Source organism: Sylvia atricapilla, chromosome 13 (assembly GCF_009819655.1).
Source record: "Sylvia atricapilla isolate bSylAtr1 chromosome 13, bSylAtr1.pri, whole genome shotgun sequence".
Classification (NCBI taxonomy): domain Eukaryota; kingdom Metazoa; phylum Chordata; class Aves; order Passeriformes; family Sylviidae; genus Sylvia; species Sylvia atricapilla.
The window spans coordinates 17,529,722-17,542,887 of record NC_089152.1 but is presented as its reverse complement, the minus strand read 5'-3'; the positions used below and the strand labels follow the sequence as shown (position 1 = coordinate 17,542,887).

At 48.5% G+C, this 13,166-nt stretch overlaps 1 protein-coding gene across 4 annotated transcripts in view; it reads left to right on the top strand.

Annotated features, from left to right (window-relative positions):
• MYO9A (myosin IXA) overlaps positions 1–11,613 on the top strand; it is a 171,269-nt gene extending 159,656 nt beyond the window's left edge. For 3 of the 4 annotated variants that reach the window (XM_066328647.1, XM_066328648.1, XM_066328646.1), the window contains exons 33-43: positions 722–769; positions 1,414–1,525; positions 2,375–2,436; positions 4,083–4,275; positions 4,751–4,879; positions 5,215–5,320; positions 5,718–5,849; positions 7,051–7,174; positions 10,039–10,241; positions 10,417–10,559; positions 10,974–11,613. In XM_066328647.1, coding sequence (XP_066184744.1) covers positions 722–769; positions 1,414–1,525; positions 2,375–2,436; positions 4,083–4,275; positions 4,751–4,879; positions 5,215–5,320; positions 5,718–5,849; positions 7,051–7,174; positions 10,039–10,241; positions 10,417–10,559; positions 10,974–11,455 — 1,734 coding nt within the window. In that variant the 3' untranslated portion in view covers positions 11,456–11,613. Of the gene's footprint in view, positions 1–721; positions 770–1,413; positions 1,526–2,374; positions 2,437–4,082; positions 4,276–4,750; positions 4,880–5,214; positions 5,321–5,717; positions 5,850–7,050; positions 7,175–7,973; positions 8,028–10,038; positions 10,242–10,416; positions 10,560–10,973 lie in introns of all 4 variants that reach the window. The other variant, XM_066328645.1, reaches the window with a different exon arrangement.
• The last annotated feature ends 1,553 nt before the right edge of the window (positions 11,614–13,166 follow it).

The window sequence follows — 13,166 nt, the reverse complement described above, 5'->3', positions numbered from 1 at the left end:
CTGACCTGAGCTGGGCTTGGCCAATGCCAAGGTTTAGATGTTATCTCCAGGGCAAAGCTGCTACCAACTGTGGATGGTTGGAAAGGCAGCTCCTGGTGCTTCTTTAGTTCTGGGGGGAGGTTTGTTCAAACTTTGAGGGATGCTGAAAGAGCTAAACCCTCTCAGATCTCCTGACCACTTCCCAAGTGACCCTACACATCACCATGAGTTAGGCTGCAGGAGAAGAGGATGTGGGCAGTGGCTCAGGTACCATTTCTAGAGCAGTAAGAGCCTGCACTGTGCCACAGACCTGATCTCACTTTCTGCTCCATATTGTCTGTGAGGCTGACCATGGGATCGGAGGCTGGGCTTGGGAGATGGTGTGTGTTCTACAAATATCCCATTTCCTGGTGTGCTTCTGCTCTGAGTCCTCTTCAGCCTTCTCTCCAGGCAGGTTTTCTTCAGAGCAGGCTGAGCATCATGCTCCCCTTGGGTCAGAGCTGGTGGAGTCAGAGCTGGAGCAGCAGCTACTCACAGCTCCAAGATGAAAATAGAAAGAGCTATCCAGGGCAATGCCAAAACTGGAGTGATCCATAGGAGAGTTTTCTCGAGTGACTCTTCTGAGGCTGCAGGTGTACTGGAGGATGGGGCTGGAAGGCACTGGGCAGTGTTAGATATGAGCCTTCTGTAGTCTTTACCTGGCAAAATTGGCCAAAAATCGAGATTAATCTCTTTCCACCAGGTGCCAAAAACGGAAAGAAAAAAGAGAAGGAAAAAGGAAGCGGATGTGGTGAGTTAAGCCTGCACATTAAAAAATCAAAGTCCTTGGGGCCAGAATGTCAAGAGACCAGCTTATGACACACCTTGGGCTGAGATCTGAACATCAGCCCTGAAAAGATGTGTTGGAAAGACGTTGAAGGTGGATTTGTTTTGCTTAATGAAGGACCGCTTGGGTTGGCTCTGAAAACACATCCCTCATCAGCCAAGACATAAATGTAATGTTGAGGGTTGTTAGAAAAGGGCTGAGAGCAAAGCATTTTGCTTTCTGCATAAGTTTATAGTGTGTGTTTTACATCTCCAGTATCAGACATGGAGGACATTACATCTCCTGTTTTCCTAAGGGATATGATGGTAGTAGGAAGGGTGCAGGTGCAGAGCCAAAGGGGCCACAGATGCATAGAAAACCTTCTTAACATGAAGTAGTTGACCTGCCAAGCTCAGTCAGAGTTTCCAACCTGCTTCCATGATGGTTCAGTTCCCCTACAAGGTGGATGTTGGTTTGGGTTGTCTATGGGGTTGCTGAGCTGAAAAGGAAACAAAAATACCAAATAAAAGCAAGAGCTAAAGTTGAAGAGCTGACTGTGTTCATCTCTCCATTTTGCAGCAGGCTGAGCACTAGCTCCCTTTTCTCACCACCCAACCTTTATCCTCCAGGTGGAAGAGCACAATGGCCACATTTTCAAGGCGACCCAGTACAGCATCCCCACATACTGTGAATATTGTTCCTCCTTGATCTGGATCATGGACAGGGCTTCTGTTTGTAAATGTAAGCACCTTTTCTTTGATCCTTTTCTTGTGCTTCTATCATAGTGATGAGTCTGGGGATTTTGAAATGTGTTTACTGCTGTTTTCTCCAACCCCATGCTCAAATAATTTTGATTTTTTTTAACACCTGAAGAGCTTTAGGGACAGGTCTTAAGGTTCCTGAAGTCAATTAGTAAGTCCATCCCAGCAGTCCTTCCTGGCACAGGTAGTGAACTTGGTGTTACACACCCCATCAGGTTATGTGGCCATCCCATAATGTCAGACACATTTAACTGTCACAGTAGGAAACACAGTAAAGTGAGGTATGGAAATGTGTCCCTAGGATGCCTGTGGGGATCCTGACCTTGGCAAACTTATTGACTTCTCTGTTTGACCTCCAGGTTTTTGGGGAGATCAGGAAAACAGAGGAGGGATGATGGAAAAGCCTGATCCATCTCTTTTTGGAAAAACCCAAAGAGATGCATTAACCTTTCCATCATCCCTCCTCCATTCCTGTGATTATGTTGGCAGCATCAGCCCTGGAGCATTTCAGTGCAAAGGAGATGCCATTTGAGTCTCAGAGGGTATCTGTGTCTGACAGCTCAGAGTGACTTATGGATTATAGTCTGAGTTGATCTGTTGTGGTGAGGTGGGGTTAATGTTTCATGGATGTAAATATGGTACCTTTAATTTTAAAGGCTTCATTATTTTTGTTTGAGTGCATCTGATATAGACTTGGCCCCTGCAAACTGCAAATCCAACATGCTTTTGACTCGGTAGTTCTGAGGAGTGCTACTCAATTCCTTTGAATTCCTGTTTCTCCAGCAATGCAACTTTTGGGATAATTTAACACTCCTTTTCTCCATTGCAGTATGTAAATATGCTTGTCACAAGAAGTGCTGTCTTAAAACCACAACCAAGTGCTCCAAAAAGGTAAATGTCTCTCATTGCTTTGCTTTCACTTAATACCTTGAGACAATTGTCCCAAGTTTGTATAAAAATTACTGGAGGTGCAAAGCTTGATAGAATGCTGGAAAATCACCCTCCTTTCAGCAGGAGTTTGGACCAGAGATCCCCAGAGGTCTCTCCAACCTGAGTTCTGTAGATATTTTGGGAATTATGCAGTGATGAGTCACTGTAGATCTGCCCAGTCATGCAGCAGATGTTGTAGTGTTGTTCCCTGCCTTGTAACCACACGAAATAATAGGAATTTCCCTAGCTTTGTAGCTTTTAAGGATTTGGAAATGTGGGGTTATTCTTGGAGATACAGACTTTTTCTCACACTGTCAGTTCTTGCTTGCCACAGCTAAGTGAGGAAGGGCAGGTGGAGGATGTTCACTACCCTCTTTAGTGGGGAATTAAATATTGTTTACTGGATTTCAGTGTATGGGAACAAGGAATGAGTGCAGCAGGTCATCCCAGCTAACAATGAACCATCAAGATTTGGTGGGGTTTTTTAAAATAGCTTATTTTGTGCCCAAAAAAAGGAAATAGAGTCAGGCTAATAATGAGTGGAAAGTTCTATCTGCTCCCTGGGAGGCTTCTCAGGGGAGAACATCTTCCATAACACACAGCCCCCAGAAAGCTGCATGAGTCCATTTTTCCCAAGGAATAATCTGAATATGTACATTGAAGAGATGTGTGTGTGAATATATTTGTATTTTGAATATATATAGAATTTTTGCTGCACTCTTTCCCTTTCTAGCACTATTTCTGCAAGAGCTGGGAATGCTTCATAAGAGTTTGTGCTCTAAAATCTGGGAAGTTCACTGAGGTCTTTGATTAATTTTTTCAGACATTCATTTTTCTCATCAGTCATGAGAAATAAACAACATGGGGACCTTCCACTCATCTGTTCCTAAGGTTTGCAGGATCAATGAAAGAATGACATTGAGTGGGAAAAAGAAAAATGCAGGAGTGATTGTAAGGGGAGGCACTGCCTTGCTAAAGGTGAAGTTGCATCTCACCTTTCTTTGGCTAGGGCTGAGAATTTGTGGCAGTATTTTATTGGATCTTTTGACTTTTCCCATCCAGAATCTCCTGTGCAGGAGGACTTTCTTCACATTTGAATTTGCCAGATAGCAGCTCTGCAGCAAGCATTTGCAGCTGGCAAAAGGGCCCTTCCTGACAGGTGTAGATGGGTCTTTTCCTGTTCTTTTTTTGACATCTTGTTTGTTCATTGATATTTTGTAATTGTCAATGCTTCCAGTTAATCTAAACACCCAAGATTCAGATTTGCCTATTCTCCTTCATGCATCTTTGGGTAGTGAAATCACCCCTGGAGATGGTGCCAGAGGGGCAGGAGGTGGAGGAGGACCATGCCTAGCTTCACTGACTCTGCCAGGCTGAGAATATAACTACAGTGAGGGAGTTAAAAAAAGAAAATCCAAACTTTTTGCCTCCAAGTGCATGTCCAGAGACCGGGTTATCATTGCAAGACCTGTGACCTGTCCTGTCTTCCTTCATTAGACTCGCACATCTCCTGGCCCAGCCAAAGGACTCTGAATAGTGGGATCCAAAGCTGCACCAGCACTGCAGGGCAGAAGAATTTTAACGCCTTTCTCCCTTTCCCCGTGCAGCACGACCCCGAGCTCTCGCCGCGGCAGTTCGGCGTGGAGCTGTCGCGGCTGACCAGCGAGGAGCGCGCCGTGCCGCTGCTGGTGGAGAAACTCATCAACTACATCGAAATGCACGGGCTCTACACGGAGGGCATCTACAGGAAATCAGGCTCCACCAACAAGATCAAGGAGCTGCGGCAAGGCCTCGACACAGGTAAGGGGAGGTGGGGAAAAGATCCTGCGTGGGGAGGAAATCTCTGAGGAAAGTGGAGTGCTTCAGCATTCCTGACTCGGGGCTGTGCAAGGAATGATTTCACATCACCAGCCATAACTCAGGTCACTAGCTCATGGCTTTTTGGGAGCAGTCTATGAAAAAAGTCATTCTAATTAAGGGAAAGTGCTGCTTTACTTACGCCTTAGCAATCAGTGAGAAAAGAAATCCTAGTCCCACCCGAAGTTATTTGCCCTGGAAAATGTATTTCTCTCTAATTTTCCCATGTGGAGCTGAAATTAGGTGCTGGATTTGTTGCCATTAAAGGCACATAAACATTTTTTGTTTTAGGGTACTTTATGATAGAACAACTTGGGTTGGAAGGAACCTTTAAAAGTCACCTTGTCCAGTCTTGGGCTTTGTATTGATCATTGTCTCTTGTTCTTTTCCTTCTTGCTTCATCTGGTGCCAAACCCAGATATTGAGAACGTGAATTTAGACGACTATAACATCCACGTCATTGCCAGCGTGTTCAAGCAGTGGCTCCGAGATCTGCCCAACCCCCTCATGACCTTTGAGCTCTACGAGGAGTTTCTGCGGGTGATGGGTGAGGGGCTTCCCACACTATTCCCCTTCCCTTGGCAGAGGGAAATGGTGGCCACTTTTAGTGCCAAACTTTTCATTCACTCTTGGGGCCAAGCCAGCTGGTTTTGCCAAATTGTATTTACCTGGTTTCAAAGTCTGATTTTTTGGCTATAAAGGGGTTTTTATGCAAAACCTCAGGTGATTTGATCTCAATTTTGTGGCTTTTGCATCATGATTCAGCTAATTTCAGCCGCAAAGTTCTGTCTTTTAGGTAGTAAAATTAAATGTTAAGAAGTACCATTTTAAACAGGAGGAAGAAGTAGAAGCTGCCCCTAAACACTGGTGGTTTCTCCACAGGCCTCCAGGAGAGGAAGGAGACAGTGCGTGGGGTGTACTCGGTCATTGACCAGCTCTCCCGCACCCACCTCAGCACCCTGGAGCGCCTCATCTTCCACCTGGTCAGGTATGCTGGGCCTGGGCAGCTTTAGGCAAAGGCAGGATGGTCAGGCATCCTTCCCACCAGAACACCTGAGGCTTTTGCATCTGCCGTGTCTCCCAGGGGGTGAGAGAGCTGTCTCTCCAAGGAATGTTGTGTTGATGAGTGACCTCTGCTGTGCTCCGGACACTTGTGGTTCCAACAGCTCTGTGGTGCCTCTCACCACAGCAGGGACAAGGTTTTGGGTGGAAAGGGCTGGTTGTTGCTGTGGGAATATCTGAGATGTCTTGAGGTTTGTCTTTCTCCCTCAAAGCAAGATTGCATCATATAAATATCATCTCCTCTCTTCATCCATGACCATGTGGAAGAGCTGCAGTAGAGGTGCCTCCACCTCTGACTTCTCTCCCCATCCCTATTTTTTCAGGATTGCCCTCCAAGAGGAGACCAACCGCATGTCAGCCAACGCCTTGGCCATTGTGTTTGCCCCCTGCATCCTCCGCTGCCCCGACACAACGGACCCCTTACAGAGTGTTCAGGACATCAGCAAAACCACCACGTAAGAGCCCGGGGCTGGGTGAGCCAGCTCCACCACCACATCACCATTCACATCTTGGTAACCCCTAAGACGGTCAAATGGCTCAAAATTTGAGAGCTTTGACATGAAGTGATAAACACACAGTAATTTTTGCATATCAGTGCAAATAAATGCATCTGCATGAAGACATTTCAAATTCTCTCGATCCCCAAGAAGTTGTTAAATGAGGATTTTCAAGTGATGGAGGATTCCCAAGAGTGGATAAGCTTCTGTTCCTGCCTGGCAGGAAGAGGTGGAGCTGACATGGTGCTGACATGATTTTACAGTTAATGTAGTTCATTTTTGGCAAGTAGATCTTGATCCTTTCTTGATTTTGGCTTTTTTGCTTGATGGAGGTGAGTTGTTTGGTCTGCAGCAATAGTAATACTAATATACTTAGAATTATTTATGGTGGTTGCTGTAATTGAAAAGGTTTTACAGAGAAAGACTGAAGAAGTTGCCCAGATTCAGTTTGGCTCTATTAAATAGGTTTTGAAATAGATACTGGAGTCAATTATAATAATGAAAACCCTCCAGTGAAGGGCCGGGCTTCTGAAATAGGTGGTTTTACCTCTAGTAGGTATTAAAATTATTGAAGACCAGTTTGAAGACATGTTTGGAGACCCAGCTGGCAGGAACACCTGTCCTTTAGCAGGATTTCATTGTAGCTTCTCTCTCACACTTCAGCTCCAGCACATCCTCTCATTTTATTACAAGGAAAGGACTATTTTTTTCCTCAAACACCCTCCTGACAAAAATAAACAGTAGGCTCAGTTACATAGGCTACTGCAGAGTTACTGTGTGCAAGTGAGTTGGAATCAGCCTGCCTTCTCCAGGTTTGTATTCCACTACTCCCTCTTCCATGGCGGGTAAATTTCTCTGGTGGTGTCCTTGGTGATCTTTAATATCTCTAGGCTGTTCCTCAATCCATCTCTAGCCTGTGATCACTCTTTTCAAGAGAATTCTCACCTTTCTGGCTTCCAGCTGGAACTTTCTCCTCTGTGCTCTTCCAGTAGTGCAGATCTTCAAAATCATCCTTTCCTTGTAATAAAATGAGAGGATGTGCTAAGGGAGAAGCTACCAGGAAGTCCTGTTGAAGGACAAGCCAAGACAAGACAGAGCAGCTGAGATCAAATGGCTTCCTCCTCCCATTATGTCTTCTTTTGGGTTTTTTCTCCCTTAGTTGTGTGGAATTAATCGTCATCGAGCAGATGAACAAGTACAAGGCTCGTCTCAAGGACATCAACAGCCTGGAGTTCGCAGAGAACAAAGCCAAGAGCCGCCTCTCCTTGATCCGCAGATCCATGGTGAGGTGCCAAAGCCCTCTGTGTCCCCTCCTGTCTTCTCCTTGCCCCTGTAGCCACCCTACCTTATCTTCTCCTGCTTATCCCAGCCTCCCAAACCTCTCGCAAACTCCCACACCATCTCCACCAGGACAGGGACCCTCAGCCCCATGGTGGCTCCTCACCTCGGCAGGGAGTCATACCAAAGCACGAGGAGGTGGGAGCAGTCCTTGGAAATGTTGTCACTCCTGCTCAGATGTTCCTGATCAGCATGTCCATCTTCATTTGAGCTTGTTTGGTCCTGAGTTGAGTCAAGCCTTTTAGTGAGCAGCTCAACCTCACCCCATGGGTGACCAGGACCATTGTTTTTTGTGCTCAGTCACATTATCTGAACCCAAAATGAGTTCCCCAAAGGCTCTCCCTGCTCCCGCACTGCCTTTTTGGGAGCCTCAAACCCATCTCATTGAGCTTCCATGCTTGCGGGGCGCCGGCAGGCTGCGGATGCACCTGTGCTTGGCTTGCTGGGCTGCGGGAGAGGGACGGACCTGGCACGGCACTGTCAGCACAGGCTTGGGCTGAGCAGCTGACTGGCCTCTCTGCTTGGACCTGCCCCCTGTGCTCCTCAGGGGCACGTTGCTTCCGCCTTTTGGGAATGAAATCCAAGCAGGGGCTGCCCAAGATTGTGGAGCTGGTGTTGCAGAGCTGCCCCACTCATCTCAGTTAACCGAAAAAAACCTCAAACTGAGCAAGGCGGGTTTTTGGAGGGGCGGCGGCATGTGCACTCTAACCTTCTGCTTTCCTTTTCATCTCCTCTCTAATCCAGAAGCCCGTACTAATTGCAGTTAGATTTATGAGCATAACCCGCAGTTCAATCCCGGTATGTATCAACGGCAGCTGCCGCGTCCCTCGTTGTGTGTCACCGTCGCTCATTCCAGCTCTGTCCCACCGGCCATTGTCTGTGACCTGTCCGGTCCCGCTGCTCCTCGGAGCCGCCGTTCCTCCAGCAGGTCCCCTGGGCACAGGAGTCTGGGGCCGGTGCTTGGCCATCCCTGCACGCAGCTCCTCAGAAAACACCCTTCCTACTTACTTTAATTTTCTATTTTATTTTCTTTTTCCATCCTGTGCTTCCCTCTTTTTTACTTTGCTTGACTCATCCCGTCCCGCCTCAATTTCTTCTCACTCAGGATGCATTTCAGCATCAAGTTGCTTTCACAGCACTGCTGTTTGAAGATGGTGAATAAAACCCTCAGCCTTGGAGATCACGAGGCATCCAAAGGTCTCCTCCTCCTTCTTGGAGGAGGAGCACCACCACCCTGAACACAAGGTCAGGACACCCAGGCTTGAATGAGGAGGAGACCAGCAAGCCCTGTATTCCCCAACTTCATCCCAGCTTGAGTTCTGTGAGATTGTGACAGGCAGGAAAAGCACCTGCAGGATTTGGGGAATGTTCATTGGACTTTCACTGAGCCTTTCCTAAAAGGCTCAGCCCAGGATGAAAGTTACCTCAGTTTCCCCCCTGTTCTTCCACATCCATGAGTGTCAGGAGGTGAAGGAGAGCAAAATTTGAGCTCTGCTCCCCTGAGCATGGCATTTCTCAGGGGCTTAAGTCCACGAGCCAGTGGGATCTTTGGGATCTTGGGGCTTTTGTCTAATAGGATTCAGAGAGCTGTGCTTCAGCTCAGGAGCCCACGTGAAAAGTGTCATCAGAAGAACATCGGGCACAGGAGAGGCTTTGCTGACAAAGAAAGATCTCTGAAATGTGACGTTAAAAGATGAAAGGCCTAAAATGGAGGAAATCTGGCCTTTAAATGGAAAAAGGGAGGATCCGTTATCCTGAAAATCTGCTCTGGGCACATACGGGTTGTCAGGAAGACCCAGGGATGCTACAGTTGCAGCGGTTAAATAGGGAGAGCAAAATTGAGCTGCAACAAGCTCTTCAACCCCAAGGAGATGCAGGTTCTTCCTGGGTGATGGTTGTCAGGGGAAGGCAGCAAGTCCTGGATGACACCCTGGTCATGTCAGGATCTGGAATGTAGGTGAGATGTCTGGTCATGATGGTTAAGATAAAAACTGTTTCATCTCTGCCATGTCCCTCATCTCCAAGAATCCCTTTTCTTCTGCTCCATGGAGCAGATCTGTGGAGCTATTCCTCAGAAGATTAAAACAGCCGCATATATATCTCTCCACCTATACCACCATCATTTGCATCCTTTTTCATTTTCAGTTTCAGTACTAAAAAAGTGAGATAGTTCTTCAGAGTTGCATTAGATCAGAGCAAGTTCAACTGTGGGCACAGAGATCCACACTGATTGTCTTGCAGTGGACCACTGGAGGTGGTCCTAGTTTCTGGATCTCCTGTACATGAGACATGACAGGGCATGGACAACATAACTGGGTGAGAGTTCCTATTTGCTGAAGGGGTCAGTGAGACCCTTGTGATGCTCAGGAAATACCAAGGGTGGATGAGGGAAGGATGTGAGACTTGATCCAAGGATAAAATGGGAGCCAGGTGCCCTGAAATCAAAGGTTTGGTGATGCTCCCACTCAAAGCCACCCTCAAGCTTCCCATCGCACAGGCTGTGGGCTTTGTGGGAATCCATCCTGCTGCCAGCGGGGCTTGCTTGGACCTGTTGCACTTGGTCCATCAGCATCGTCCTCACCACTGCCTTCTTCACCACCTCCATCCCCAGCCCCTCCAGTGTGTTGAGTCCTTCTGGCCCTTCTCCCAGCCTGAGGTTTTGGAGGGTCCCGGGTGCATTCGGCAGCGGCACACTGAGGACCGATGTCTGGGGCCGCCTTCTTCGCTCCCTGGGAGAGCAGTGTGGTTGGTACCTGAGTGTTTGCCACGTCACCTTGGCCGTGGTGGTGACACCCTTGTCTCTCTTCAGGGCAAAGGACGCGTGCGGCGCGGCGCCTTCCCCAGCCCCGCGTCCCCTGTCACCGGGCGCCTGCCCTCCGTGACCGACATCCCTGAGGAGACCATGAGCAGCGAGGAGGCCATGGAGATGGAGGTGACAGAGCAGCAGCAGGTGGCCATGCAGCAGGAGGAGAAGGTGCTGACTGAGCAGATCGAGAGCCTGCAGAAAGAAAAGTGAGTGTGGCGGAGGGTTCAAGCCATGTCCCCAACCTCTGGATGTTGCTTGACATCGTGTGGTTGATAACTGGAGGGCTCCCACCCCTCCACGATCTCTCAGTACACGTGCATCCCTTTCTCCCCTCCACCTTTTTGGTCCTGTTGGGTCAGTGGGTCTGGGTTGGCTTTGCAGGGAGGAGCTGACATTCGAGATGCTGACACTGGAGCCTCGCGCCTCCGACGACGAAACCCTTGAGTCTGAAGCCTCCATTGGCACAGCTGACAGCTCTGAAAATTTGAACTTTGACTCTGAAGGAGCCATCTCCGATCGCTCGGGTAAATCCAGGTGTTCTTGGGTTTATGATGGAGTCATTTGGGTTGGAAGGGACCTTCAAAGGTCGTGGAGTCCACCTCTCTGCAAGGAGCAGACACCTTCCATCATGGTTTTCTGTCACTTTGGGAAGAGTTATTTGGGATTTTCAAGTATATTTAAAGTCGAGAGTTCAAATGTATGCAGAAAAGGGGGTTAAGGGTTCAAGCACATGGCCCTGGGGGATGGGTGGGAGCAGCCAGGGCTGGTGGGGAGGTGAACATTCTTCCAGCCCTGCTGCATCATCTGGGGTGATGCTGCTTCACCGAGATGCTGGAAATGTTGTCCTGGCTTCCACAGCGTGTGTCCCCAGGGAGCGGGGTGGTTGGATCCTGGGTGGTGTCTGGGTGTGACCATCCATGGTCCTTGTGCCCCTGCAGAGAGAAGTGTAGCACTTACCTCCCTGCGCCCCGCCAAGGCCGAGGGGCCGAGCCGGCTGCGACGGCACCCCAGGATGCGGCTGGACCCGGCGGAGACAGCCGACACCCCCATCTCCTCCTCCTCCTCCCAGTCGTCCACCTCCTGCTTGCCCCACCTGCCCCGGAAGCGCTTCCAGATGTACTCCAAATCTCCTTTTTACCGAGCGGGGGCACACGGCGAGGCCCCCGAAACCCGGGCAAGCCCCGAGGGCCTGGCAGGGCCCCTCCGTTATCCCGAGGACCGGCCGCAGTTCACCACACGTGGGACCTTCAACCCGGAGAAAGGCAAACAGAAACTGAAGAGTGTGAAAACTTCCCCCCCAAAAACCAAAGAGCCCCCGGACTCTGGGGGGCCTGGAGGGGGACGCAAGAGGAACCCTGAGGCCGATTGCGCCGCCACCCAACCCCTTGTCCTCCTGGGGAACAACGAGTTCATGGTCTGAGATGCTCCAACCCCGGGGCCGTGTCCGTGCCGGGGCATCCGGCCCATTGGCAGTGCTCTGATGGCTTCCTCGTTAATGCCAGGAGATGAATTCTTAATTAAAAAGGCCAGGAGGGGACGGTTTTAACGGTGGCCTTAACGATTTGGGGGGGTTGAGACCTTGGGAGGGTGGCCGGGGGTGGGAGGCAGTGGCCGGCTCCTGGCCCTTCCCCTCGGAGCATCCCACGGCTCAGAGCATCCTCCGCCAAATCCTCGTGCCGAATCGCCATCGCCTGTTGGTAGGAGCAAACCAAGCCTGAGAATCCCACGGGAGCACCCCAAGCCAGCTCCACTGCAGCCAAGCCCTCCCCGCTTTAACCACCTCATCCACGCCAATGCTGAGTGCATGGAAAAGTGTTAAAACCTGCCAAAAATCACCTTTTCCCTTTGGGTTTTTATTTTTTAACAAGACCTAACCACCTTTCCTCTTTTTTTTTTTTTTTTTTCCCTGGAGATCATCAGTATTAAAAAATAATAATAATTAATAATAATCGAGGACTACTTGAAGCGGTATTTGTTTATATGCTGGTTCCTGGAGTTTCCTGTAAATATATATTTTTTTAATTTTTTTTTTATATTTTCCCCAGACGGAATTTTTTCTTTGTTTTTACTATTATTATTATTATTGTTGTTGTTATTATTATTATTATTATTATTATTTTTGGGCTGGAGAGGAGGGGAGCAATTGGCTGAGCCATCCTTGGTGTCACCATTGTTGTCACCAGCCATCACTCAATAAAACATGGAATTTTCTTTTCTGTAAGAAATCCCTGGAAGTGTAATTCGCCCATCATAACCCATCATAGGACTAGTTAACAATGCTAATTAATTAATTTAATGACTCAGCTTGTAATCCCTCCCCAGGTGTTTCATCATCATCCTCGGTGGCACCTGGAAAAGCTCTGGATACCAGAAGACTTCTGGAAAGGCAAAATTGGGACCCCCAGGGCACTAATTAGATTTATAAAGGCTGAATCTGTCCTCCCAGGTGGGCTGAGCAGGGGCTCGTCCTTTCCTGAAATGCTATCAAAAATGGGGAAAACAGCAAAAAATGGAGTTTTCCTGAGGATTTTGCCTTTTCCCAGCATGCCTGGGTTTGGCTGAGCTGCTCCTTGGTCCCCTCTCCCTCTGCCCATTCCAGGGATGGTTTATTTATTGGGGTTATTTTTTATTTGATATTTGAAATTTGACTTTTTTTTTTTTTCATGTTATCTTTAATTTTTTTTTTTCCAACGGGGGAAGTGACAGATGCCGCAGGGAGAGTGGGAACTGCATTGGCCTGGGTGTGGAGCAAGACCCAGTCAATCACCCCATCCATGGGGAAAAATGGGATTTTCCCAGCCCCAGAGGGGAAAACAGGGCTTTGGGGACCAACCTGGATGCACAGGGAAGGTGGATGATGACCACAAAAGAGGAAACTCCTGGGGAGCCATGCCAGATTGTCTGGGAGCTGGGATCACGGGGAGCATCCAAGTGCTTGGTGCCAAACCAGCCTTTTGAGCCTCTTGAACTAAAAACCCCGGAATTGCCCTTAAAATAGCCCCAGGGGAGGAGATCCTGGGGACAAGGGAAGGGTCCAGCCTCATCCTCAGTTTTCTCATCCCTGTAGGATGAGAGCAGGGACGTCAGATCTGGCTTGGGCAAATATATATATATATACACATATATATACA